The 27,565-nt window shown below is 37.5% G+C and overlaps 1 protein-coding gene across 2 annotated transcripts; it reads left to right on the top strand.

Annotated features, from left to right (window-relative positions):
- Nucleotides 1–1,562: 1,562 nt before the first annotated feature.
- Nucleotides 1,563–24,126, top strand: LOC121388370 (probable D-lactate dehydrogenase, mitochondrial). 2 transcript variants are annotated; one of them, XM_041519669.1, is made up of 12 exons: nt 1,563–1,697; nt 4,634–4,755; nt 6,262–6,403; nt 7,743–7,884; nt 9,215–9,374; nt 10,355–10,460; nt 12,139–12,232; nt 13,446–13,574; nt 15,206–15,333; nt 17,605–17,695; nt 18,918–19,029; nt 20,768–24,126. In XM_041519669.1, the coding sequence occupies exons 1-12, from the start codon at nt 1,605–1,607 to the stop codon at nt 20,934–20,936; spliced, it is 1,488 nt and encodes a 495-aa protein (XP_041375603.1). In that variant the 5' UTR covers nt 1,563–1,604; the 3' UTR covers nt 20,937–24,126. The 2 variants fall into 2 exon arrangements, with proteins under 2 accessions (XP_041375603.1, XP_041375604.1); XM_041519670.1 differs by lacking the exon at nt 18,918–19,029 and adding an exon at nt 19,074–19,185.
- The last annotated feature ends 3,439 nt before the right edge of the window (nt 24,127–27,565 follow it).

Below are 27,565 nucleotides of genomic sequence, written 5' to 3' on the forward strand. Positions count from 1 at the left end.
TCAAAGGCCGTGGTATGTACTACCCTGTCTGTGGGATGGTGCGTATAAAAGATCCCTTGTTGCCAATCGAAAAGAGTAGCTCATAAAGTGGCGACAGCGGGTTTCCTCTCTCAATATCTGTGTGGTCCTTAACCATAGTCTGACGCCATATAACCATAAATAAAATGTGTTGAGTGCGTCGTTAAATAAAGCATTTCCTTCCTTCTTTGCACCGTATTAATTCACGCGCTGAACATGGATGCCAAATCATGCCATTGTATTGCATTTAGAAACCGTGTGGAGCGGATTTAGCTCAGTCAATTGAGTGCTCGCTTGAGATGTTTGCGTCACAAGATCGATCCACCTCGGTGGATCCATTCAACTGATTGTTTTTTTCTTGTTCCAACCAATGCACAACAATTGGACAAAGGCCGTGGTATGTGTTTTCCTGTCTGTGGAAAAGTGAATGTAAAAGATACCTTTCTGCATTAGGAAAAATGTAGCGGGTTTCCTCTAATGACTACGAGTCAGAATTACGATATGTTTGATAGCAGATGATAAATTGATCAGTGTCGTCAAACAAAACAAACTTAACTTTCTTTTGTTAAGAACGCATCCAGTCCCTATGTCGGCTCCAAATATAGAAGAAGAAAAAAATTAGCTCCACTGATTAAAAATAGCTCTTCTGGGTCCTCCAGTAGATCTAACAGCATTGCGTGGACTCCCATGTCCAGGTGACATTTCATCTATAAATAACAATTTTAATATCGACGGTCGGACCAATTATACTTCGCCTTTTTTAGCGTTATTCGGGAGCATACAAATTCTAAAAATATCGGGCAAGACTATTTATGCAATAGGCGAACTTGTTAGTCTATTTCAACATTAAAAAAACAGGGGAAAGAGTGCAGTAATAAACTCTGGATTGTATACTAGTATAACCAGATTTAATAATAATAATAATAATAATAATAAAAACAACCCCAGAACCACCAACCCACGCAAAACAACAGTAAGGGCAAACAATTTAATAAAAAAAAAAAAAAAAAAAAAAAAAACCCACCCCGAATCTCCACCCCCTAAAAAGCACACACACACACACACACACACACACACACACACACACACACACACACACACACACACACACACACACACACAAATCGCTACAATATAATCTTCCCCATCCCTCATGCATCTCAGTTTTAATCACCCTGAAAACAATTATGTTTGTTCGCCAAAAAATTACCAAGCATGACAAAAAATTATATCTGAATACAGAACATCCAGTCAGGCCAAGTAAAACTAAATTGATTTGCTGAATTCTCACATGCATATTATTTGTAATTAAACTTTTTCTAAAACAATTTCGTAAAATGACTTGAAATATGACCCGGAAGTCCTCGATTTACTATCAGGCAACCCGAAATCAAATGTGGGTTTTTTTTTTTATCGGAACATTTCGTAATTTTTCGCAAAATAATTCGTAGAATAAGCCGAGAATTCCCGAGTGTTCAAATACACTATACGAGAAATGGCGAGCTTTCCCGACTCTTTAATCAGAACATTCATGGCGATGAACTAATTTTATCTTTTACACTAGCAAAGTTTTAGACGCAAAAGCAATGTGGCATCAAGTTACTGTAACTGCAAGACAAGCATTTGGTATCTTGCGTGCACTTCAAACTCAGACAATCTATAGGCATGCCCATACACAGGTGACAGTTAATAATTTTGTATACATTCATTAAATCATAAATGATAAATAGCAGATTTAATTCATTGAATGAGTGTTCAGGACAGCTAGGCACTGTCGGCAGCGTTTGCGGTCAATTTAGTATGCTGAATATTCATTCAATATGCTGTAAAATCGATTGCGAGTGCACACAAATGAACACACTATATTTCTACAGTCATTCCTGTGATGTGTTTGTTATGTGAGCTGGTCAACAACACTCCATCTTAAATCGTATGGCATTTATTAATTTCAGAGGGGCGAAACATAGCCCAGTGGTAAAGTGCTCGCCTGATGGCATGAACAGTCAGACTGATCAATCCTCGTTGGTTGGCCCACTGGTCTATTTCTTGTTCTAGCCAGTGCACCATGACTGGTATAACAAAGGCTGTATGGTATGTGCTATCTTGTCTACAGATGAGATGGTCTATTTAAAAGAATCCTTACTACTAAGTCTAATGGAAAAATGTAGCAGGTTTTCTCTTTAAAGGGAGACTAAACTCCAACAAGAGCCTTATGCGTTGAAAAGATGCATACCCGGACCACCAACACATACTGACACTAACAAATGAAAAACGCGTAATTTTAGAATTAATAAAAAACCACGATTATTCCTGCTAACTGGGGGCAACCATTTTGTTTAATTTTTGTGACGTCCGGTGGTATAGCTTGGGGCGAAGTGACGTCAGCTCAGATCCAACTTCTCTATTATGCACAGTGTAAACAAATACTCTAATTTACTTGTAAAACAACATAAATGACTTGATAGTATAATAAACTATTTAACTAAATATATTTCAGTTTGCATCAGTATAATGAAATGGAGTTATAGTATTTTTTTCTTTTAAAAAATCCAAAGAAAAAATGCATATTATTAGGCCTATTGGTAGGATACGTTCGAGCAAAAACGACCACTCACGATACCCAAGTGATACTTTTCTTTTCTTTGGGATGACGTAATTGGTCAGTTTTGTGATTTTAGATGGGAAAGTCTACTTAATCAAGGCTTTTACAGAATTACTTACAGTAATAAAGCTGGTAAAGTCCATTACGATTTGAGGTTATCACACAATACCCTGTGATCTTAATAAAAGAGGCACGTCTTTTTAGTGTTGTCTAGACACAGTGTCTAGGGACTGTCTAAATATACACCTGCCAATCAAGAACCACAGGTACAGGCTACGGAAAGAAAAGAAAAGACCAATTAACCAAGAAAACACTCCGACTATTATTTCAGTACGTGGGTTAACATATATATACAAAATATAATACAGTTATTTCAACACTTTGACAATGGTGGGGTTTTTTTTTTTTTTTTTTTTTTTTTACACACATTAATGTTTGCCATTGGAACCAAAATCTGATATAGTTTGTACCAGATCTGTCAGTGCCCCCACTCCCAAAGTCGTACTCGATCCATCAGTGGCCCCCACTCCCAAAGTCGTTCCTACGGGCCTGTGATGGATAATGTGTGTGGAAGCTGGTTAAATCTGATCATGGCCATATTATTTTAAACAGCTTGTGAAATTGATGTTATTCAGTAGTTTGAGATGGTTGGTATAGGCCTAGTGCTTTCCAGAAGTGCTTGGGTTGTGGACCCATTCACTAATTGTGTTTTATTTCCCATCTCAACCAGTGCCGCACAACTGGTATATCAGAATTTATGGGATCCATCCCCGTTGGTGGGCCATTGCATTGGCTATTTTCTCATTCCAGCCAGTGCAACATAACTAGTATATCAAAGGCCATGGTGTGTTATTCTGTCTGCAATAGTTCAAATAAAATTTCCTAACTTGCTGCTAACAAAAAATGTAGTGGGTTTCCTCTCTACAACTACAGTAAATTACACTTATAACGAACATGCTTAGAATGAACTACTGCATAGAACAAACTGATCGTAAAGTCCAGTTTTATCTCCCTATAGAGTAATAACCAACTTATGCAAATGCATGTGTACAACAAACTATTGCTATAACGAACTATCATGGTCCCTTCTGGTTCGTTATAAGAATACTTTACTGTATGTCAAAATTAATAAATGTTTGATGTTGAAAAGCCAATGATTAATAAATCAATGTACTCTAGTGGTGTTGTTAAACAAAAACGACCATTAACGTTTTGGTTGAGAGCGAGAGAGAGAGAAAGAGAGAGAGAGAGAAATAGAGAGAGAGAGAGAGAGAGAAATCCAACAACATACATGTAGACTACAGTAACACTTATCAAATGCATTTTCCCATGGATTATTTCTCGTTCCAGCCAGTGCACCACGACTGGTATATCAAAGCCTGTGGTATGTACTACCCTGTCTGTAGGATGGTGCATATGAAAGATCCCTTGCTGCTAATCAAAAAGAGTAGCCCATGAAGTGGTGACAGCGGGTTTGCTGTGTGGTCCTTAACAATATGTCTGACATCATATAACCATAAAATAAAATGAGTTGAGTGTGTCGTTAAATAAAACATTTCCTTCTTCTTTTCCAGTGGATTAATTAAAGTGATTATTCTGTTTTTGGGTGCTATTACTTTAAGTGATATGAGATAAATGAAATACATGTAACAGTCTGGAGCAACACCCAGACACAGTAACCATTGACTATTATAGGATGTATGAAATGAGCTTCCATTTATTTATCATGTTTATGTCCCGAGTAAAATAATGTTTACTTGTTAGTTGCAAGCTTTAGCGAGTTACAGTGAAAATTATTTCACAAGGGACATAATTGGTAGAGTTTAATATCCTATTTATTATCCATAAACTCTCTTAATTTATATCACGTAACTCGTTTGGTTGACATCCTGTCGAATCGAAGACGTCAAAGTGTTACATCCCACTTGGCGTTCTAGGGGGACATATCATTTTGATATGTACCAAAATATTTTTAACCATGTGGGTAATAATTCTCCGTATTAACTGTTTCAGACGCGAGAAGCCCAAGTTACAGACAGTTTGGTGCAGGCACTGAGAAGTATCGCAGGTCCGCGCAATGTGTCCACAACAGAAGCTATCCGTGAACAGCATGGGCACGACGAGTCCTATCATGCGTGAGTGTACTGTATTATACAGTAGAGTACGTGCTTGAGATACTGTGGGCTGTAGGATCAATCCCTACTGCCGGTGAAGGTATGGGTGCCCTTGACTCCCTTGAATTTTGAAATATAAATGTGAGCAGTTTCTTGTTTTTTTGTAATTTAAAACAAGTTCAGGAATACCGTTCGAGTGTGATGACCAATTACTAACATTCAAAATAAGGTACGGCCAGTTTGGTTGTGAAACGTTGTTTAATTTTCAGGACTTTAGAGCAGATTAACTAGGGCATTGCAACAATTTTCTGCATTGCCACAGTGGCGTAGCGTGAGCAGGGCCACTGGGGCGGTTGCCCTGGGTGCAAAATTCTGGACTGATGGAAGGGACTCGGGGAGTGCTAACGGTCCACTGGTTAGGGGATGCAATTCTTGCCTTGCCCTGGGCGCTGTCAACCCACGCTATGCCACTGCATTGCCACCATTAAATTTGAGCCCTACATACATATATTCATCAGAATGCACTGCAGTAGGCCATCGGTCTACAGGCTAGTAGGTACTGGGTTCGGATCCCAGTCGAGGCATGGGATTTTTAATCCAGATACCGACTCCAAACCCTGAGTGAGTGCTCCGCAAGGCTCAATGGGTAGGTGTAAACCACTTGCACCGACCAGTGATCCATAACTGGTTCAACAAAGGCCATGCTTTGTGCTATCCTGCCTGTGGGAAGTGCAAATAAAAGATCCCTTGCTGCCTGTCATAAAAGAGTAGCCTATGTGGCGACAGCGGGTTTCCTAAAAAAAAACAGTGTCAGAATGACCATATGTTTGACGTCCAATAGCCCATGATAAGATAAAAAATCAATGTGCTCTAGTAGCGTCGTTAAATAAAACAAACTTTTTTTTTGGCAGTATAACCAAGACCGTACATAGAAATATCTACATACAATCTACTGGTTCTAGCTCTGTTGGTAGAGGGCTTGCCTGAAGTGCTTGCATCGTAGGATCGAACCACCTCAGTGGAGCCAATTTCTCTGATTGGATTGTTTTTCTGGCCCAAACAGTGCCCCACGACTGGTATATCAAAGGCCGTGATATGTGCTGTTCTGACTGTGGGAAAGTGCATACAAATGATCCCTTGCTACTAATGGAAAAATATAGTGGATTTCCTCTAAGACTATGGATAAACTATTATTAAATTTTTGACATTCAATAGCTGATGATTCAAATCAGTGTGCTCTATCTTTAACGTTATTTTATTTAACTTTTAAGACTATTATTTTCATAGATGAGAGTAGTGAATCCTCCGGATTTATCTGGAATTCTGGATTTTTGCACTGCGCGATTTTGTTCCAGGTCTTGTAAAACCTGCTAATTTTTAACATTATGTCATTTAAACAGTTTTCTAAATAGCCGCTGTAATTTTCAGGATTGTTGGGGATTGGGCATTCTCATTTATGATTTTTAACTTTATTAAATTTAATACATACAGTCTAGACTGGCTGAGTATATGGTGTGTTACTTTCAGGTGCTGTCCGCCTGATGTGGTTGTATTTGCCGAGAGTACGGAGCAAGTCAGTCAGATAGCCAAGTTATGCAATGACACAGAGACACCTCTTATACCATTCGGACTAGGAACCGGTCTGGAAGGTGGGATTCCAGCACTGCAGGTACATTTAATAGTAAACTCAGGAAACAGTTTGTTCATTAGGGCAGATCCAAAGTGATGAGACCAGGGGGACCGTCCCCTCCTAAAAAAACTGAAGTGCCTCTGTGGGTTTTTTAACTTGCAGTTTGTTTACAATTTGTATTTTATGAATGCCACACTTTTATTGAAGTGCCCTTTTTAAGAGTTAGTCCATGTGCCCCTTTGCCATTGGTACCCACTCTAAAAATATTTCCTTTGTCTGCCCTTTGTGGGCGAGACGTAGCCCAGTGGTAAAGCGCTCGTTTGATGCACGGTCCATTTGGGATCGATCCCCGTCGATGGGCCCATTGGGTTATTTCTCGTGCACAACGACTGGTACATCACAGGCTGTGGTATGTGCTATCCTGTCTATGGGATGGTGCATATAAAAGATCCCTTGCTGGTAATCGAAACGAGTAGCCTATGAAGTGGCGACAGCAGATTTTCTCCCTCAATATCTGTGTGGTCCTTAACTATATGTCTGACGCCATATAACCGTAAATAAAATGCGTTGAGTGCGTTGTTAAATAAAACTTCTTTTTTTTGGTCTGCCCTTGTTTTATTATCATATCACACTTTTGACTATGCAAACTTTAGAAATGTTTACACAATTCGGAAATGTTAAATTGTAATAGAAAGAAAGAAATGTTTTATTTATCGACACACTCAACACATTTTATTTACTGTTATATGGCGTCAGACATATGATTAAGGACCACACAGATTTTGAGAGGAAACCTGCTGTCGCCACTACATGGGCTACTCTTTCCGAGGCCGGTAAAAAAACTTTTTGTAATAGTTTCTTCAAACTGATTAGCATCTACTGATTAGCAACTATTGTTGCTAATCAAAATTATGATAATTAAATGTTCTCTCTATAAACTGTAGGCTCAGAAAACCGAGTGCTTGCAGTTTGTCACTGAACTGGTGTTTGCATTGAGTGTTAAATGAATGTGACAGGATAAGATGAAAACCAGTCAAATTATTCACAAGTATTTGCCCTAGTAAAGACTTTCAATTACAGGGTGGGGTTATTGTATTACAGGGCATGTTATTGTATTACAGGATGGAGTTATTGTATTACAGGACAGAGTTATTGTATTACAGGGAGGAGTTATTGTATTACAGATTAAGTCGTACAGTGAAACCCCTCTAAACCGGACACCCTAGGACCACGTAAAATGTCCGGTTTAAAGAGGTTTCCGTTTTAGAGAGGTTAAGTTGTGTATTGATTTTTAAAAAAGGACCGTGAAAAATGTCCGGTTTTGAGGGAATTCTGGTTTACAGAGGGTCTGGTTTTGACAGGTTTTACTGTATTATAGGGTGGCGTCAGTCTGGATCTGACGAAGATGACGACCATCACGGCGGTCCACGAAGAGGACTTTGATGTGGAAGTGGAGGCGGGCGTGTCCAGACAGACTCTCAACAGCTACCTCCGAGACACTGGGCTCTGGTTCCCTGTCGGTCCGTATCTCTACCACGTTCTACACCTATACCCATCCAAATGTATACCCACCATCCCAGCCTATACCCCCCCCCCCCCCCTGTATCCCAGCCTATACCCATCCCCAGTATCCCAGCCTATACCCACCCCTAGTATCCCAGCCTATACACCAGCCCCCGCCAGTATCCCAGTCTATACACCACTGTCCCAACATATCCGCCTATACACTGACTGTCCCAGCATCCAAACCTATACCCCTCCCCCCCCCCCCCCCCCCACAAGTATCGCTGTTGACTGGTATATTTACACCATTCTACATGTATGCTTTATTATTCCATTCTATACCCCAATCCCAGCCTATACCCTATATATCTGGTTTCATTTTCTTTTGTCCTTAAAATGCTCCATAATGATGTAATTTTCAACATGAAATAGAAGATATGTATACAAATATAGTACAGGCATTTAAAATACAAAATACTTAGGAGTTAATCAGACAAAGTGTATTTTAGTTGAAGCAAAACTACTTTCACTACAGCATTTGTTTTTGCTACCGGTGTCGTGGTTAGGCCATCGGTCTACAAGCTGGTAGGTACTGGGTTCGGATCCCAGTCGAGCATGGGATTTTTAATCCAGATACCAACACCAAACCCTGAGTGAGTGCTCCGCAAGGCTCAATGGGTAGGTGTAAACCACTTGCACCGACCAGTGATCCACAACTGGTTCAACAAAGGCCATGGTTTGTGCTATCCTGCGCAAATAAAAGATCCCTTGCTGCTAATCGGAAAGAGTAGCCCATGTAGTGGCGATAGCGGGTTTCCTCTCAAAATCTGTGTGGTCCTTAACCATATGTCTGATGCCATATAACCGTAAATAAAATGTGTTGAGTTGCTTTGTTAAATAAAACATTTTTTTTTTTTTTTTTTTTTTTGCTAAGGCAGTATTCTGAACTACAAAGGCTGTTACTGGTAGCACTATTATTTTTTTAGTTTTTGGTGGGGGACCAAGGGCACATGGATTATTAAAAATGACAAGCCAATGAATAATTATAATTAAAAAATTCTTCTTGCATATATTTAGGGATTCACCTCTGAGTTCACTGATATTTTCCAATATTTCACTAGATGTTATATACAGTCAAAGCTGTCTAAACTGGACCCTGAACAAACCGGAATCTTGTCAAAACTGGACAAGTTTCACAGTCCCGATTTTTCAAAACTCTAAAATGTGACCCTCTAAACACCAAATCCTGTAATATTAGGTCGTTGGCATGATCTGATTAAGACAGGTTTTGACTGTATAATAAAATGCACTGTTTTACCATATTGTGAGTGTTTCTGTGTTCCTCAGACCCTGGTGCCGATGCGACTCTGTGTGGGATGTGTGCGACCAGTGCGTCGGGCACAAACGCCGTGCGGTATGGGACGATGCGGGAGAACGTTCTCAACATGGAGGTGGTACTGGCAGACGGCACCGTCATCCACACCGCTGGCAAAGGCAGACGCACAAAGTAAGCATCTTGATGTCATCTATAGTCCATCCCATCCTCCTACAAAAATGTGTTTTTTTTGTAAATAATTTCAATTTTGTTTCATGTAAAAAGAAAAGTAATTTTTTTTTTTAAAATAACAAAAAACAATACTATTTTTGTGTCCACTTTAAAAAACAGTTGGCTTGGAAATAAATAACTTGTAGTCAATTCCATAGCACGAAAAAAGGTGTTCCCTGTGGGACGGACTATAGTGTTGCAATGCTTGAATTAGTAGACTGCAATATAAGTATGATTATCTCATCCAGTTTTCACCAGAAAAGGAGAGTGGTCACTCACACTCAGTTGGAATGTTTATCTGTAGGTGATCGTATACCTGTAGATGTTGTTTTATAGATACACACTTTATCTGTAGGTGATCGTATACCTGTAGATGGTGTTTTATAGATACACACTTTACCTGTAGGTGATCGTATACCTGTAGATGGTGTTTTATAGATACACACTTTATCTGTAGGTGATCGTATACCTGTAGATGTTGTTTTATAGATACACACTTTATCTGTAGGTGATCGTATACCTGTAGATGGTGTTTTATAGATACACACTTTACCTGTAGGTGATCGTATACCTGTAGATGGTGTTTTATAGATACACACTTTACCTGTAGGTGATCGTATACCTGTAGATGGTGTTTTATAGATACACACTTTACCTGTAGGTGATCGTATACCTGTAGATGGTGTTTTATAGATACACACTTTACCTGTAGGTGATCGTATACCTGTAGATGGTGTTTTATAGATACACACTTTATCTGTAGGTGATCGTATACCTGTAGATGGTGTTTTATAGATACACACTTTATCTATAGGTGACAGTATACCTGTAGATGGTGTTTTATAGATACACACTTTATCTATAGGTGACAGTATACCTGTAGATGGTGTTTTATAGATACACACTTTATCTAGACATATCTCTTTCTTGTTTACTTTCAGAAAAACTTCGGCAGGATACAACCTGACAAATCTGTTTGTGGGGTCAGAGGGCACCCTGGGCATCATCACCAAGGCGACATTGCGACTCTATGGGATTCCTGAAGCGGTATGACCACTTCCAATCTTCCAAGCTCTAGTCTAGAGAAGGGCATCATTAGGATAGGAATTAACAGGGCTCACACTGGAGAGAAATTTTTTTGAGCCATTTTTCTGATATATAGAATATTTCTGTGAAAATTATTAAAATGTGGTTAATTTAAGGACTTTTATTAGCCAAAGACATAGAAAATACTCAACGAATTACGAAGCAATATTGTGTATCTTGCACGAGTGAATTGATCTTGTCTTTCCCGAGCCTTTGGAAGGACAGCATCATTTCACAAGTGCAAGATAAACAGTATTGCTGGGTAGCGAGTTGGGTATTCTATTTATTACCCATTATCAATATTTATCATTTTATAGAAGATGTTTGAATGATACTGTTATTGAAAAGTTGAAAAGTTGAGAACAAGAGACAGTGTTGCATCATAGCTGTGACGTACTATCGCTGATGACGTAAATTAGTTAAGTTAGTTGTTGACATGACTTCCACCATAGAAACTATTCTTGCACACAATTAACTGCTTATAGTGAAGCACTGATTAAGACGTAAAAATGTATCTAGGGGAAGAAATGTGTTTTTGTCTTTCCTTAGGGAAAGATCACTTATCTTTCCCCACTTCTCTCTCTGCCCATATGGGTAATATTAAATGTTGTAGCCACTTTGTATAAAAATTAGCAATTGGCTGAATATTTAACAACACATTGTCAAAATGCATCTGGTTTTGTTTAACATGGTGATTGAGAAACTGAGACACAGAAAGATAGGGGTAGGGAGGGACGGAGGCAGGCAGGGAGGGAGGGAGGTATAAACGTAGGTAGGTGCAATGGGTGAGGATTTGATCTTTATTTTCGAGGTGGGACATAGCTCAGTGGTACAGCGCTTGGTCGATGTGCGGTTGGTCTGGGATCTATCCCTGTCGGTGGGCCCATTGGGCTATTTCTTGTCACAGCCAGTGCACCACGACTGGTATATCAAAGGCCGTGGTATGTGCTATCCTGTCTGTGGGATGGTGCATATAAAAGTGGCGACAGCGGGTTTCCTCTCAATATCTGTGTGGTCCTTAACCATATGTCGGACGCCATATAACCATAATTAAAATGTGTTGAGTGCGTCGTTAAATAAAACATTTCTTTTTTTCTTTCGATCTTTATTTTGTAAACTATTCAGTTAGTGATAACTTGTTTGTACAATGGGCTGTGTCCAAATGAGGGGGTGAGACATAGCCCAGTGGTAAAGCGCTTACTTGATGCGTGGTCGGTTTGGGATTGATCCCCATCAGTGGGCCCATTGGGCTATTTCTTGCTCCAGCCAGTGCACCACGACTGGTACATCAAAGTCTGTGGCATGTGCTATCCTGTCTATGGGATGGTGCATATAAAAGATCCCTTGCTGCTAATCAAAAAGAATATCCCATGAAGTTGTGACAGCGAGTTTCCTCCCTCAATATCTGTGTGGTCCTTAACCACATGTCTGATGCCATATAAACGTAAATAAAATGTGTTGAGTGTGTCGTTAAATAAAACATTTCCTTCCTTCCTTCTGTCCAAATGAGCATGTCACGTGTACAGTCTGGATTTCTGTGCAAACCAGCACAATCACAGAGTTCCATTTAGTGACAGCAGAAATCTGGTACTCTGTGCATGTACCACTGTTAAACTATATATTGTTTTCGTCATTGCAGACAATATCTGCGGTGGTTCACTTTGAATCAATCCAGGGTGCAGTGGATACAACTGTGAATGTTTTGCAGTTTGGAATTCCTATTGCTCGAATAGGTCAGTAAATCAAGTCTGTTTTCAACAGTGTCAGCTTTTGTGTTTAACTTCAACGTTAGTTATTGCAATACAGCTCCATTTCTTAGGGTTCGAACTTAAGAATTTACCACCCACGTTTTTAGCTTGCCCCTGGTAATTTTTTAAAGGGTAACTTTTTCAGAAAATAAATATGATGGAATGGTTATTTTGTTGCATGTAGACATATTTCAAATGTACAAATAATGTGCACCAGATATTATCATTTTGCTGCTGTTGTGAAGTTTTGCCGATGGCAGTATTTTGTATCTAGCAGCACACAATTGCCACTGATGACTCTTCCGACCTATAGCAAATTATATCTCAATGACGGCAATTGCAGTCGGTGCCACTCGTAAGTTCGAGCCCTGATTTCTTAGAGACTATAAATCATAGACCAATGAAACTTGGTTTTAGTTGACCTCTGTATGGTCATTACAGTGCATGTTAAAGTGGGGCTTTTAGGTTTAAAATTTTAATTTTTGATTCAAATACTTTAAAGTAGTGTTTTGCTCAGCATTACGTTTTCACATCTATGTCTCTTTTTTTTTGACAAATGACAACTTGAACAATGATTTATAGCTGAATCTCAATGGATATTATATTTTAAAAAATAAGTATTTTTTATTAAATTAAAATAAAATTAGGCATGACAGAAACAACTAATTTTATAAGCATATATAGGTTTCTATCATTAATAATTTATGGATAGCTCTTTCCTGTGTCTCTTTCCTGTCTCTCTCTCTCTCTCTCTCTCTCTCTCTCTCTCTCTCTCTCTCTCTCTCTCTCTCTCTCTCTCTCTCTCTCTCTCGGTTTGGGATCGATCACCTTCAGTGGGCCCATTGGGTTATTTCTCGCTCCAGCCAGTGCACCATGACTGGTACATCAAAGGCCATGGTACGTGCTATCCTGTCTATAAAATGGTGCATATAAAAGATCCCTTGCTGCTAATCGAAAAGAGTAGTCCATGAAGTGGCGACAGCAGGTTTCCTGTCTCAATATCTGTGTGGTCCTTAACCATATGTCTGACAACATATAACCGTAAATAAAATGTGTTGAGTGCGTCTTTAAATAAAACATTTCCTTCCTTCCATTCCTTTTGTTTTTCAAGCTCAACTACAATTGTTGATCAAACAAACACACAAACTCTTGGTTGGTGTGATGTATAGTTAAAAACATTTCTTACATTTTATTTCAGAATTCCTTGATGAAGTTTCCATTGATGCGTTCAACAAGTACAGCCATTTTGACATGAAAGTGGCGCCCTCTCTGTTCCTGGAGTTCCATGGTGCGGCCAGTGGACTCGATGCTCAAGTCGAAATTGTTGGTAAATAAATATTAAAAAGTACACAGTAAACTATTACCTGTTTGAAAATGGAGAACTACATATGTTGTATCTTGTTTATATTGTATTTGACCATTTGTAAAACCAGCAAGTGATCAAATACATCATAGTTATTCCCTAATTTAAATGTACAAAATAGTGGCATAACATCCTGTTTGTGTGTGTTCAAAAATCCCTAAAGACTGAGCGGTTTAGGTTTAAACTGAAGCCTGTTCTGAATATATCATGGTTCTCACTAGTCTGCTTTTTGCCTCGACAGAAATTAAAAGCAAGATGTATGTATTTACTTTTACAATGATGGCAACAGCATCAACTTTTGTCTTAGCCGTAATGTTTTGGGGTTTTTAAAAAAAAAATTATTTGGGTCCATTTCTTGACATTCAAGTAGGATGTAACACAATCTAATTAAAGTTAGCTCCACTATTACATGTGGATCTAACAGCAGCCTGTTGGAGCTCATGTCCAGTTGACTTTTCATTCGACCAATCAAAACCTTACTTGCAAGATCATGCCAGTGATTTGAAAAGAATTTGAAAACATTCGGGTTTATGCCAAGGGTGTACGAAAAGATTCGGGTGAATTATGAAGTATGCCAGAAACTAATTTCAATATAAAATTTTATCTAAAATTAGTTTCAAGACAAAAAAAAACCTGTGATGGTACAGCCATAAAATCTGTTTATACTAGTATAAAATACAGAGTTTATTACTGCACTTTCCCCCTTGTTTTTTTCAATGTTGAAATAGACCAACAAGTTCGCCTATTGCATAGGCCTACATACATGTAGTCTTGACCGATATTTTTAGAATTTGTATGCTCCCGAATAACGTTATAAAAGGCGAAGTGTAATTGGTCGATATTTAAATTGTTATTTATAGATGAAATGTCACCTGGACATGGGAGTCCATGCAATGCTGTTAGATCTACTGGCAAGACCAGTAAAGCTAATTTTAATCAGATTGGATGTAACACTTTGATATGAACCAAAAAAGTTAAGTTTGTTTTAGCACATTAATTTACTAATCGTCGGCTATTGGATGTCAAACATTTGGTAATTCTGACATAGTCTTAGAAAGGAAACCTGCCTACTGTGTACGAAGCCAAAACAATGTTGTGGCAAGTGTCTGTCGTCAAACTGCTATTCATTTTCATGACTCTATGTACAAAATGTCAGCATCACATTTAGTCAATCCCATTCAATCAGCTCAGTATTTGCTGGTCCGATCAACAATTCAGTTATTATTGTGAATTTAAACACCCCATTAACGGACATTAATGCAAGCTTGGTGCCAAATTCTAAACTGTACATTGCTGATGTCTCGTTGCTCACTGTGACGTCATTTAAGTTTACTTGTGACATAGATCATTTACTGACCCAGTTCGTAGAAAAATAATGTAATAGTTCTCAACATCTGCTTACTTCTGCATTGTGGCTTGTTTGCAGTTGGTTTGTAATAAATAAAATACTAAACTATTTTTGTGAAACTCGTGAACAGTGTTGGAATCTGACTCGCTTTCGCTCGTCAGATACCAAAACTGTTCACTCGTTTCATAAAATGGTATGACAGGCAAGCACGTTTACTATTCTATATTTATTATATAAACTATTTTAGAGGAGTTGTGCAAAGGAAATGGTGGCTCTGACTTTGTGTGGGCCCGTGATGCCGATGAGAGGAACAGGCTGTGGAAAGCTCGTCATGATATCATATACGCCTGTATGGCCTTGAAGCCTGGATCGAAGGTGAGATGATTTGTTTGTTGAATTTATCGTATTGGACAGACGTATCCCAGAACACTTTAGGCCAAATTTATGTAGCGTGTAGTGGTGTTCCAATGAGGGGGTGGGACATAGCCCAGTGGTAAAGCGTTCGCTTGATGCGTGGTCGGTTTTGGGATCGATCCCTGTTGGTGGGCCCATTGGGCTGTTTCTTGTTCCAGCCAGTGCACCACGACTGGTATATCAAAGGCTGTGGTATGTGCTACCCTATCTGTGGGATGGTGCATATAAAAGATCCCTTGCTACTAATGGAAAAATGTAGCGGGTTTCCTCTCTGACTGTGTCAAAATGACCATGTGATTGACATCCAATAGCCGATGATTAATAAATCAATGTGCTCTAGTGGTGTCGTTAAACAAAACAAACTTCTTCTGGTGTTCCAATGATCGATTGTAATAAAAAATTGATCAGATTGGCTCTTTCGATGTGATGATCGATTATACAAATCCATAATTGATTGTGTGGGAAAATATTAACTGTAACTGTTCCTTCAGCAGACCGGCCTCGGTGGTGTCGTGGCAGGCCATCGGTCTACAGGCTGGTAGGTACTGGGTTCGGATCCCAGTCGAGGCATGGGATTTTTAATCGAGATACCGACTCCAAACCCTGAGTGAGTGCTCCGCAAGGCTCAATGGGTAGGTGTAAACCACTTGCACCGACCAGTGATCCATAACTGGTTCAACAAAGGCCATGGTTTGTGCTATCCTGCCTGTGGGAAGCGCAAATAAAAGATCCCTTGCTGCCTGTCGTAAAAAAGAGTAGCCTATGTGGCGACAGCGGGTTTCCTCTAAAAACAGTGTCAGAATGACCATATGTTTGACGTCCAATAGCCGATGATAAGATTAAAAATCAATGTGCTCTAGTGGTGTCGTTAAATAAAACAAACTTTACTGTGCCTCCAGTTTAGATGGTAACATTGGTGTAAATATACAGTGGTTTGGATTTGTTTTCATGTGTACATAAAGAAACATTCTATTAAATAGTTAATAAAGGTACAGTTAGCCATTTACAGGGTGCACACGACAATAGGTACATGGTCCTCATAATTCAAAGCCTTCTTATGGTCATGGAATTCTAACCGATTGTGTAATCAAAAGTGGATCGGTTGGTGCCAACTGATTATATCTGATGATTGATGATGAAATCTCAAACGATTTCCATCACTAGTAGCGTGTTTTTCTTAAGACACAGGTGTGTAAGCAGTCTAAATATACTGGTATGTAGGAACACAAGATAAAAATAAGTTTTGCAGATTTGGTCCTTTGATTTTAAAATTTTAATTAGCAACAGTTGCTAATCAATTTAAAAACTAAGTAATAACTACTAATTAACATTCTAGAATTATATATGATATCTGAAACTTGCATAGCAACTTGCAGTGTGATATATTGAACAAAATGTTCCCTATATGGTCTTGGACATATAAAATTACTTAATACATCCACCACATTATTTTTGTCGAAAGCCGAGATAAAGATGTTTTATTTTTCAGACATTTTATTAGTTCTATGTTATGTTATCAAGTTTAGATCCATTTCTCACATACTGGGAATCCTAGATAAATGAATCTTAGTTTATAGTTGTACTTATATATGTCCACCTTGATGCATGCTAAAAAAAAAAAAAAAAAAAAAAAAAAAAAAATATATATATACTCTTCAAAAAAAGTAGGGAAACCTGAAATATTAATGTTGGACAGAACATATGTTTTGACCACAGACATCCTAGTAAAGGACATTCAGGTCTGTTTATCAACACACCGAAACACATTCCATAGTTTGCACATGCATCACGCAGTTGCTCCATACACATGCGTGGGGTATCATTCTCGATTTTGACAATTTCCAAGAAGGTAGATTAATCACTGTGGAACATTATTTCTGTCAATCTTTTCATTCTGTTGATCATACAGTTGTTATTGTTTTGTGTTTAGTCATTTTTATTGTTTGAATTTGTGATTTACTAATAAAAAACACATCAACTTTCAAATTTCACTTCTGACCGCAATCGTCTTTCAAGATCTTTGGTGGTCATAAAACCTACTGTAATACTGAACTACCAGTTGTAATGTTTGCCCAATTAATTCATTATTATCATATAACCATTCCACACAGCTAATATACCTTACAATTTTGGCAATTGTAAATTCTTATTAGAGTTCCCCTACTTTTTTTGAAGAGTATATATTAAGTTTAACTCTGTTTTTATACGCCCATCTATGATTGTTTATTTTAGCCCTACTCTACAGATGTCTGTGTACCCATTTCCAAACTGCCAGAATTGATTATCAAAACGAAACAGTTGATAAAGGATGCAGGAGTTATTGGTAGGTTTTAGATTAGGCTGATGATGTTCTCATGATTGATTGTAATAAAAAGATTGATCAGTTGCAGGGCTGTACCCAGGCTAATATATTCAGTTAATATGAATGTTATTGTATGTTTAGTTAATATTCATATTGTTGTATGTTTAGTTAATATGAATGTTATTGTATGTTCAGTTAATATGAATGTTATTGGATTTTCAGTTAGTATGAATGTTATAGGATGTTCAGTTAATATGAATGTTACTGGATGTTCAGTCAATATGAATGTTATTGGATGTTCAGTCAGTATGAATGTTATTGTATGTTCAGTTAATATGAATGTTATTGGATGTTCAGTTAATATGAATGTTATTGGATGTTCAGTTAATATGAATGTTATTGGATGTTCAGTTAATATGAATGTTATTGGATGTTCAGTCAATATGAATGTTACTGGATGTTCAGTCAGTATGAATGTTACTGGATGTTCAGTCAGTATGAATGTTATTGGATGTTCAGTCAGTATGAATGTTATTGGATATTCAGTTATGTATGAATGTTATTGGATATTCAGTGTTAGTATGTTCAATGTGAATGTTATTGGATGTTCAGTCAATATGAATGTTACTGGATGTTCAGTCAGTATGAATGTTATTGGATGTTCAGTTAATATGAATGTTATTGTATGTTCATTTAATATGAATGTTATTGGATATTCAGTTAGTATGAATGTTATTGTATGTTAAGTCAATATGAATGTTATTGTATGTTTATTTAGTCAATATGAATGTTATTGTATGTTCAATCAATATGAATGTTATTGTATGTTCAGTCAATATGAATGTTATTGTATGTTTAGTTAATATGAATGTTATTGCATGTTTAGTTAATAGTATGTTTAATTAATATCAAATTTATTGTATGTTAAGTCAATATGAATGTTATTGTATGTTTGTTTAGTCAATATGAATGTTATTGTATGTTCAATCAATATGAATGTTATTGTATGTTCAGTCAATATGAATGTTATTGTATGTTTAGTTAATATGAATGTTATTGCATGTTTAGTTAATAGTATGTTTAATTAATATCAATTTTATTGTTTGTTAAATTAATATCAATGTTATTGTATGTGTGATAGTTAATATGAATGTTATTGTCTATGTAGTTAATATGACTATTATTTGTTCAGTTAATATGAATGTTATTTGTTTAGTTAATATGAATATTATTGTATGTTTAGGTCCTATAGTGGGACACGTTGGAGATGGAAACTTTCACGTCTTCTTCCCTGTTGAGCCGGGAAACTCGCAAGAACTGGAGACGGTGAAAGAGATTGCGGTGAAAATGGTTTTGTAAGTACATGTATGTCTTTAATTGTTTGTTTTTTGTTTTTCAGCATTCTTAGTTGGGCACGTTGGGGATGGTAATATCCATGCTCTGTTTTTATTGGATGAGAATAATATGGCAGAGAGAGACGTAGCTTTGCAAACTGCGGAACGTATATCCCTGTGAGTAACCGAATGCTCAGATGAAGAAATTATAGCTTTCCAAATTAAGCACTGTTTGTTTTATGACATGGCACATTCTATAAAGACATTGTCTGCTGTAATTGCATGATGTTTTTGACAAATAGAGTTTTTCAAATGATGCCTGAGATGATTGGGTCAAAGGATCAAATCCCCATAATGGACCTATTCTCTGATGGGTTTAAATAGTAGCCCATGAAGTGACGACAGTGGGTTTCCCAGATCTCAATATCTGTGTGGTCCTTAACCATATGTCCGACGCTATATAACCGTAAATAAAATGTGTTGAGTGCATCGTTAAATAAAACATTTCCTTCTTGATGTTTTTTTTTTTTACATCTCAACCAGTGCCCCATGTCTGGTATATCAAAAGCTGTGGTATGTGCTGTCCTGTCTGTGGGGAAGTACATATAAAAGATCCTTTGCTGCTAATTAAAAAATGTACCGATTTCCTTTGACTAAGTGCCACAGTGATCAAATGTTTGACATGTTTGATGATTGATAAATTAATGTGCTGCATTGGTGTCATTAAACAAAACAAACTTTTAACTTTTTCAAATGATGAAAATAGAATATTAAATACATTATCTTGTTTACATTAATTATCAGTGTTTGTATATTTAATGTGTTTATGGTCATCCTAATGACTTGCAGTAGCTCAGCCTTCATTTTACGTCCTAATACATGTACATAAAACGTTATTAGAGGGACATTCCTGAGTTTGTTGCATTGTAAGATGTTTCCGACTAATAAAATATTTCTACGACTAAACTTACATATTAAATATATTTTCTTGTTTAGAATATCGGTGTCTGTATTATTCAATGTGTTTCTGGTCATCTTAATATTTGTAAGAAGCCCAAACTGGATTTTGTCTTCAAATAATTTTGTATGTATGAAATATTTTTCGTATGTATGAAATGTTTTTGTTTTTTTAGGAAATAAAATGAAATTTAACCTAGTACAAATATTAGTGTGATCAGAAACATGTTTACTATACAGCCACTAATATTTGATGCAGAAAAATATATTTGATATGTAATTACAATCGTTAACACGTCGCTGTTAGTCGATAACATATTAAAAATTGCGGAAAACTCAGGAATGTCCCTTTAAGAGGTACAATCCAGTTTGGCGTCTATATATATTTGAAACAATCAAATTGTATTTATTATGTAATTTTTAATACGCCCTGGTAGTCATTAAAAAGAATCTGTTAGTTAGAAACAATTTACATCACAGGCGCATGATTTTATAAATTTTAATGTTGGAGGATCAAGACTGTAGGGAGCAAAGTTTTTAGATGGTGGGTTCCAATCCCGAATGTCACTTACACACAGGTGCCTGTTATAGGAATGAATTCATTTTGGGTGATATATATAAAAAAAATTTAAAGGGCTTTCATTTGTTTTTGGCAAACTGAAATTTTTTAATTTTGCTGTTGATGTTTTGACCAAATTCATCAAATTGCTAAATACTTGTTTGGGGCCCCAACCTAAATCCTGTATGTATGTTGCACCTTTTTATACATGTAGATCTTTAATTGACATGTTCTCTTTAACAGACTGGGTCAGTCAATGGATGGGACATGTACAGGGGAACATGGGATTGGAATCGGAAAGCGAGGTCTTCTCGAGAAGGAATTTGGTCCGGCTGGTATGGCAGTTCTTAAACAGCTCAAGAAGACCCTAGATCCAAAAAATATCCTCAACCCCGGAAAAGTCTTCTATTAGTTGTTGATGCTGGATTTTTTTTTTTTTTAAAAGCTCAAGAAAACAGTAGATCCCCCAAAATATCCTGAACCCTGGAAAAGTCTTCTGTTTGTTGCTGATGCTGATTTTTGAAAATAGGTCAAGAAAACAATAGATCTCCCGAAATATCCTGAATCCCGGAAAAGTGTTCTATTGATTCGTAATACTTTTTGAGAAAAAAAGCTCGGGAAAATTCTAGATCCCCCAAAATATTTTGAATCCTCGAACAGTGTTCTATTAGTTTTTGATACTGATTTTTGTTAAAAGGTGAAAAAACCCAATAGACTTGATTTATTTAAAATCCCAGATAAATATTTGATCATTTGTTATTATCTTGTTGTATTACCTGCTATTATCTCACCTTGGTGTAGTCAAGAGGTGAGATATAGATTTTACTATTCATCTTTAGCACAGTATTTCATGAACTGTAAGTCCCAGATAAGTGAAACGTGCTATTTAGTGGCACCTATATGTATGTTTACAAGGCTAGCTTTGCCAATTGCCAATTTCGCATATTGCAAATTTTAAGAACAATTGGGGGAAAAAAATTGACAAAAAAAGCAAAAAAAAAGCAAAAAAAAAACAAATTGCCCCCCAGAAATGACTATTGGTATTTTTATGGAAAGTAGCTATGGGTTTTGCATTTTAAAGATTATTTGGTGACTATTTTTTTTATCACCCAGAACTAGCCCTGCCTATATGTATGTTCATCTCAATGCATGTTAAAAAAAAAAATGGTGCTAATTGTTATTTTTAGTTAAAATGCATTAGCATTTAACTTGGTGTTAAATATTCGAGTTCAGTTCGCGTTTATATAGAGAAATAACTAGTTAATGATGTAGGATATTGGTTTTATCCTGTGACGGTAAGAATGGGAAATTTCCCCATTTGACCTGAAGAGGATAAAGCCGATATCCTACGTAATTAACTAGTTATAAATTTTATCCTGCAGTACATAAAAAATGAAGGGGAAAAGCTATTATTTCTGTTATTTCAGCTACATTGTACAATGACCTAGAGGTCAAATGAGCAATTTTGTAATGTAGCTATGCATGTGAAGTCATATGAGTGACGTCAAAAGTCATAATCTGCTAGTATAGTTTATGACTTTGCTTTATCCATTATGATAATTGGCCAATAGAAACAGTGGTTACAGGATAAAATTGCATCTGTGAATGCTAGTATCAATGCATGTTAACAAAAATCTAAATACATTTTTTAAACTTTTTAAAATATAACTTTTAACATGAATTTTACATTATAAATTATTCCTTTTATAAGATTAAATTTAAAATTCTATAAACTAGATTTTTTTTTTTTACTTACATTGAGATCAACATCTATATTCGACACCAAAATAGTTGAATGGCAACAGTAAACAAGACATTTAATTCAATTTAATTTTATATATAATTAGTGTGATGATTTTATAAGATAATTTGTAAATATAAAATATTTGGCTACTGCAATGTTTACTTACTCTAGTTATTTGTATATATCTAGTTAGTAATGTATATAATATTTTTATATATATATTGTATATTGTTGTTGTTATATATTATACAGTTATGTCTCCTTTTTATATTTGATTCTGGAATGAATAAAAGATGAATGTTTTTTTTAAATATATAATTAACAAAAAAGACAGTATTACAATTGATTGCTGAAATATGTGTGTGTATATATATATTAGTGTTCTTCATTGTTCTGAAACCAACATGGCATAATGGCTGATCCTGATGACATGTAAGAGCCACTGATGCATAGCCCAATATGGGGGATGGGGATAGGTGGAGTCACTGATGCATAGCCCAATATGGGGGATGGGGATAGGTGGAGTCACTGATGCATAGCCCAATATGGGGGATGAGGATAGGTGGAGTCACTGATGCATAGCCCAATGTGGGGGATGGGTGGAGTCACTGATACATAGCCCAATGTGGGGGTGGGGATGGGTGGAGTCACTGATGCATAGCCCAAAGCGGGAGATAGGGATGTGTGGAGTCACTGATGCATAACCCAATATGGGGATGAGTGGAGTCACTTATGCATAGCCCAATATTGGGATGGGTGAAGTCACTGATGCATAGCCCAATATGGGGATGAGTGGAGTCACTTATGCATAACCCAATATGGGGATGGGTGGAGACACTGATGCATAGCCCAATATGGGGATGGGTGGAGTCACTGATGCATAGCCCAATATGGGGATGGGTGGAGTCACTGATGCATAGCCCAATATGGAGATGGGTGGAGTCACTGATGCATAGCCCAATATTGTGATGGGTGGAGTCACTGATGCATAGCCCAATATGGGGATGGGTGGAGTCACTTATGCATAGCCCATTGCTAGGTATGGGGATGAGTGGTCTTTAGTGAGCCTCCAGAGGGATATTTATAGTCCCCTACCGTCCCACCAGAGGGGAATGTAGGTCTGTCCCACATACGGATTTTCAAACTATTTTTTTAATCAATTGACTCAAAATATTGAGCTGAACTTTTTATATGGATTTATCAGTACAGGTAAAGTTTCATGACGATTTACCCATGTTAACAGTCATGGCCCTTGAACTTAAGAAATAAATTTGTTTTAAATTCTATAGTCCCCCCCCCGCCACACACAGCGTTTCAATTCAGCTGAAATTTGGTGTAGAGATTTATCATGTAGTATTGATCAGGTTTGATTGGTAATTTACCAATTTTTCATAAGAGTCATGGCCCTTGAACTTAGGAGATATGAAAATGTGTTGGACCCGGTACAAAACATGTATTGCTTTAACAGTACTCTCAGAATACATGTGTATGTATATTCAATGTCCAGGTGAAACAAACTGAAAATAAGTTATATGAAAAACATGTAGTCTAGATTTAAAAAGAAGTCACAGATTTTGGCATACATGTACATGTAGTGGATGGGCTTTTATGGATGCCACTAAGTCACCACCACAGTGTGGCAGGGGCGGATCCAGGATTTTGTAAATGGGGTGTCACAAAATTCCAAAAAGGGCAAAGTTAGTTTGTCGAAGGCAGATGAGCCAAACCACCAAAGGGAGCGAGATCTGTAGGGGGCTTCAGTCAGGCTTCCCAGAAAATGTTTAATGCATTTTCAGGTCAGTTTAGTGTTAGAATAATAATTACACAAAACCGACGGGTGGGGGGGGGGGGGGGGGGGTTGTGTGTCACAAAACGCGGTCAGGGCGGAGCGCCCTTCTATGCTAGCTAAAACACAGTCTATATAGTGAGTGATGAATTTAAAAAAAACAATTTGTGCTGCCATAATAATATATATATAATGTGCCAATTGTAACATGTTTACAACTAGCTGATCCTTTCTGATAACTAAAATTACATACTAACGACATCTTTATGTTTAGGATATCAGTATCTATATTAACAAAGGTGTTTGGTGTGCTAATGTGTGTACTAGCCCAAACCACATTTTACTACCAGTAATTTTTGTTTTTATTTTTTTATCCCTTTCCTTTCTCTCCTTTGAATTCCATCTCATTTCTTCTCGATCTGGCAACTCCTCCTATCTTTCAACTTCTTTCGCTGTCCACCTCCACATCCCAGTTCTTGTCTCTCCAACCGCGACAGGTGCTGGTCTCTTGTGGCTATCTGTGCCACACACCTGCCATTCCCCATCAGCTTTTAGCTGTGGACTTAAGTCTGACCACTTCAGGTAATTTTGTATGTACAACAAATGTATATATTACGTATGTAAAATGAAAAGTGACCGCTAACACATTGAATGTACAGACATTGGTATTCTAATCATTTTTTTTAAAAAGAAGTAGTTTTATTCATTAAAAAGGCTCTGTTAGACGGAAACATTATAATGCTGCAAACTCGTAAGAATATTAATGTAGATATATGTATTAGTACAACGTTTGTATAGATCTCTGTGTAATTTCTACCATTATATAACAATTTTAAAGCTATCTTAGTGCTACGATATCGTAAAACTTGCGACGCATGCCATAGCCTACGACGATTTTACGGTATCGAAGCGCTGAGATAGCTTCGGAAATCTGGGTCCCTGATTCCTATATGAATGCAATATCAAATAAATATTAGAATGAAAATTAGTATTAAATCAAAACAGAAATATTTAACATTTGGAAATTGTTACTTTTCTATGATTAAAAATAAAGATATAAAAAGTATCAAAATTGTTTGTTACTAACTCTGCGTGCTGTCGATAAGAAATGCTGCCTATTATTTTTCTGCCCGTTAATTCAGACCAGATTTCAAAGTTCAAAATTTACCATGGCAACAGCGGCAACTCAGTGGCAAGAAATATACTGCGGAGCCCTGATTAATTTTACCACCATGCTCTTCTCATACATTCCATGTTGTATATGTAAGAAATAGTAACATTATCATTGTGAATATGACAAAAGGCATCCGTATCTAACGAATTACGAAGGCTATAGCTCGAGGCACCAGGTTGAAATTATTGTTGTCTGACAAACCTTGATAGAATTAATTTGTCTTCGTGCCCTTCTTTCGAAAGAAAGGTTTGCTTTGGTGCCCCTCGAGCTTACCTTGGTTCCATAATGTGTTATTAAAACGAAGGCAATAACTGCCTTGCCCCCCGAATATAATAATAATTAAAATTCGACCCCAGAGATGTGTGTCTGTCTCCCCATTATTATACTAATGATTAAATTTTTTTAAACCCAGTCTATTGCTGTTGGCAAAGGCATTTGTTTCTCTTCTGGTATTTTGGTGACAACTGTCCTGCTGAAGGTTCTTTAGAAGTTAATTGTCCATCAGGGATCTTTGTGAATACCACTACTGGCATTTATTGCTCCTTCTTGAGGTGCTTGCGTCTCGGGATTGAACCACCTCGGTGGATCCATTCAACTGATTGGTATGTTCTGTGCTTATAAAATATCCCTTGCCGCTAATGGAAAAATGTTCCGGGTTTCCACCCGAGTCAGAATTACCAAATGTTTGACATCCAATAGCCGATGATTAATTGGTGTGCTCTAGTGGTGTCGTTAAACAATACACACTTTTTTTATTGCTTCTTTAGCTGAGCTGTCGGTGTAGGCATTGGGCCACTATTATATGGTGGTGTATTTATTTTGAAGCTCATGCGATTCGTAGCTCATGTGTGAAAACAGTCGCCTGATGCGCGGTCAGTCTAAGATCAATCCTAGTCGGTGGCACCATGGGGCTAATTCTGTTTTAGCCAATGGACGACCAGCTATGTAGCTTGAATGCAGAAGAATAAGAATATATATTTGAGTCTAGGGCTTTTAAAATATATGGGCGGGACGTATCCCAGTGGTAAAGTGCTCGCCTGATGCACGATCGGTTTGGGATCGATCCCCGCGGTGTGCCCATTTGGGCAATTTCTCGTTCCAGCCAGTGCACGACTGGTATATCAAATGTCGTAGTATGTGCTATCCTGTCTGTTGGATGGTGCATATAAAAGATCCCTTGCTACTAATGGGAAAATGTAGCGAGTTTCCTCTCTAAGACTATATGTCAGAATTACCAAATGTTTGACTTCCAATAGCCGACGATTAATATATCAATGCTAGTGCTGTTGTTTAACAAAACCAAACGTTTATCCTAGTCGGTGGCACTATTGGGCTGCATCTCGTTCCAGTCCATGCACGATCAGCTATGTAGCTTGAACGCAGAAGACGACGATATCTTTGAGTCTAGGACTTTTAAAATATACATACTTCTTAAGGTTCATTAGTATTACATTACATCCTTCACGGCCATCAGTAATTTCAGATGAACCCCATTACATCATCATCACCACGACTGGTATATTAAAGACCGTGGTTGGTGCATAAAGAAGATCTCTTGCAGGCACAGCGGAGAAGGAGGGACTCTACACACACACACACACACACACACACACACACACACACAATAAAAAGTAAAGTTTGTTTTATTTAACGACGCCGCTAGAGCACATTGATTTTTTATCTTATCATCGGCTATTGGACGTCAAACATATGGTCATTCTGACACTGTTTTTAGAGGAAACCCGCTGTCGCCACATAGGCTACTCTTTTTACGACAGGCAGCAAGGGATCTTTTATTTGCGCTTCCCACAGGCAGGATAGCACAAACCATGGCCTTTGTTGAACCAGTTATGGATCACTGGTCGGTGCAAGTGGTTTACACCTACCCATTGAGCCTTACGGAGCACTCACTCAGGGTTTGGAGTCGGTATCTCGATTAAAAATCCCATGCCTCGACTGGGATCCGAACCCAGTACCTACCAGCCTGTAGACCGATGGCCTGCCACGACGCCACCGAGGCCGGTACACACACAATAATTCTGAATGAAAAATATTATTGGTAGTAAATCGTAAGGCAGAAATGTAGAATGCAGGAAATTGCATTTCAGGACATCAAGTTTTAAATTTTTGACGGGAACATACCCTCGAACACCACTAGAAAGTTTGCGCCCTCAATCTCAATCAGCCGCCCCCCCCCCCCCCCCCAATGTCTACATGCTGCCGCCATGTCTGCCTTGCTACTAATGGGGAAATGTGGCGGGTGTCCTCTCTAAGACTATGTCAGAATTATCAAATGTTTGACATCCAATAGCCGATGATGGCTTGTTCTCTACTGGA

This window comes from Gigantopelta aegis, chromosome 14, assembly GCF_016097555.1.
Source record: "Gigantopelta aegis isolate Gae_Host chromosome 14, Gae_host_genome, whole genome shotgun sequence".
NCBI classification, from domain to species: domain Eukaryota; kingdom Metazoa; phylum Mollusca; class Gastropoda; order Neomphalida; family Peltospiridae; genus Gigantopelta; species Gigantopelta aegis.

Coding starts and splice junctions, on each gene's coding strand:
- LOC121388370 (XM_041519669.1), top strand. CDS start 1,605: ATGTGGCATCAAGTTACTGTAACTGCAAGACAAGCATTTGGTATCTTG. Junction 1,698..4,633: donor ATAGGCATGCCCATACACAG/GTGACAGTTAAT, acceptor TAACTGTTTCAG/ACGCGAGAAGCCCAAGTTAC. Junction 12,233..13,445: donor AATTCCTATTGCTCGAATAG/GTCAGTAAATCA, acceptor ATTTTATTTCAG/AATTCCTTGATGAAGTTTCC.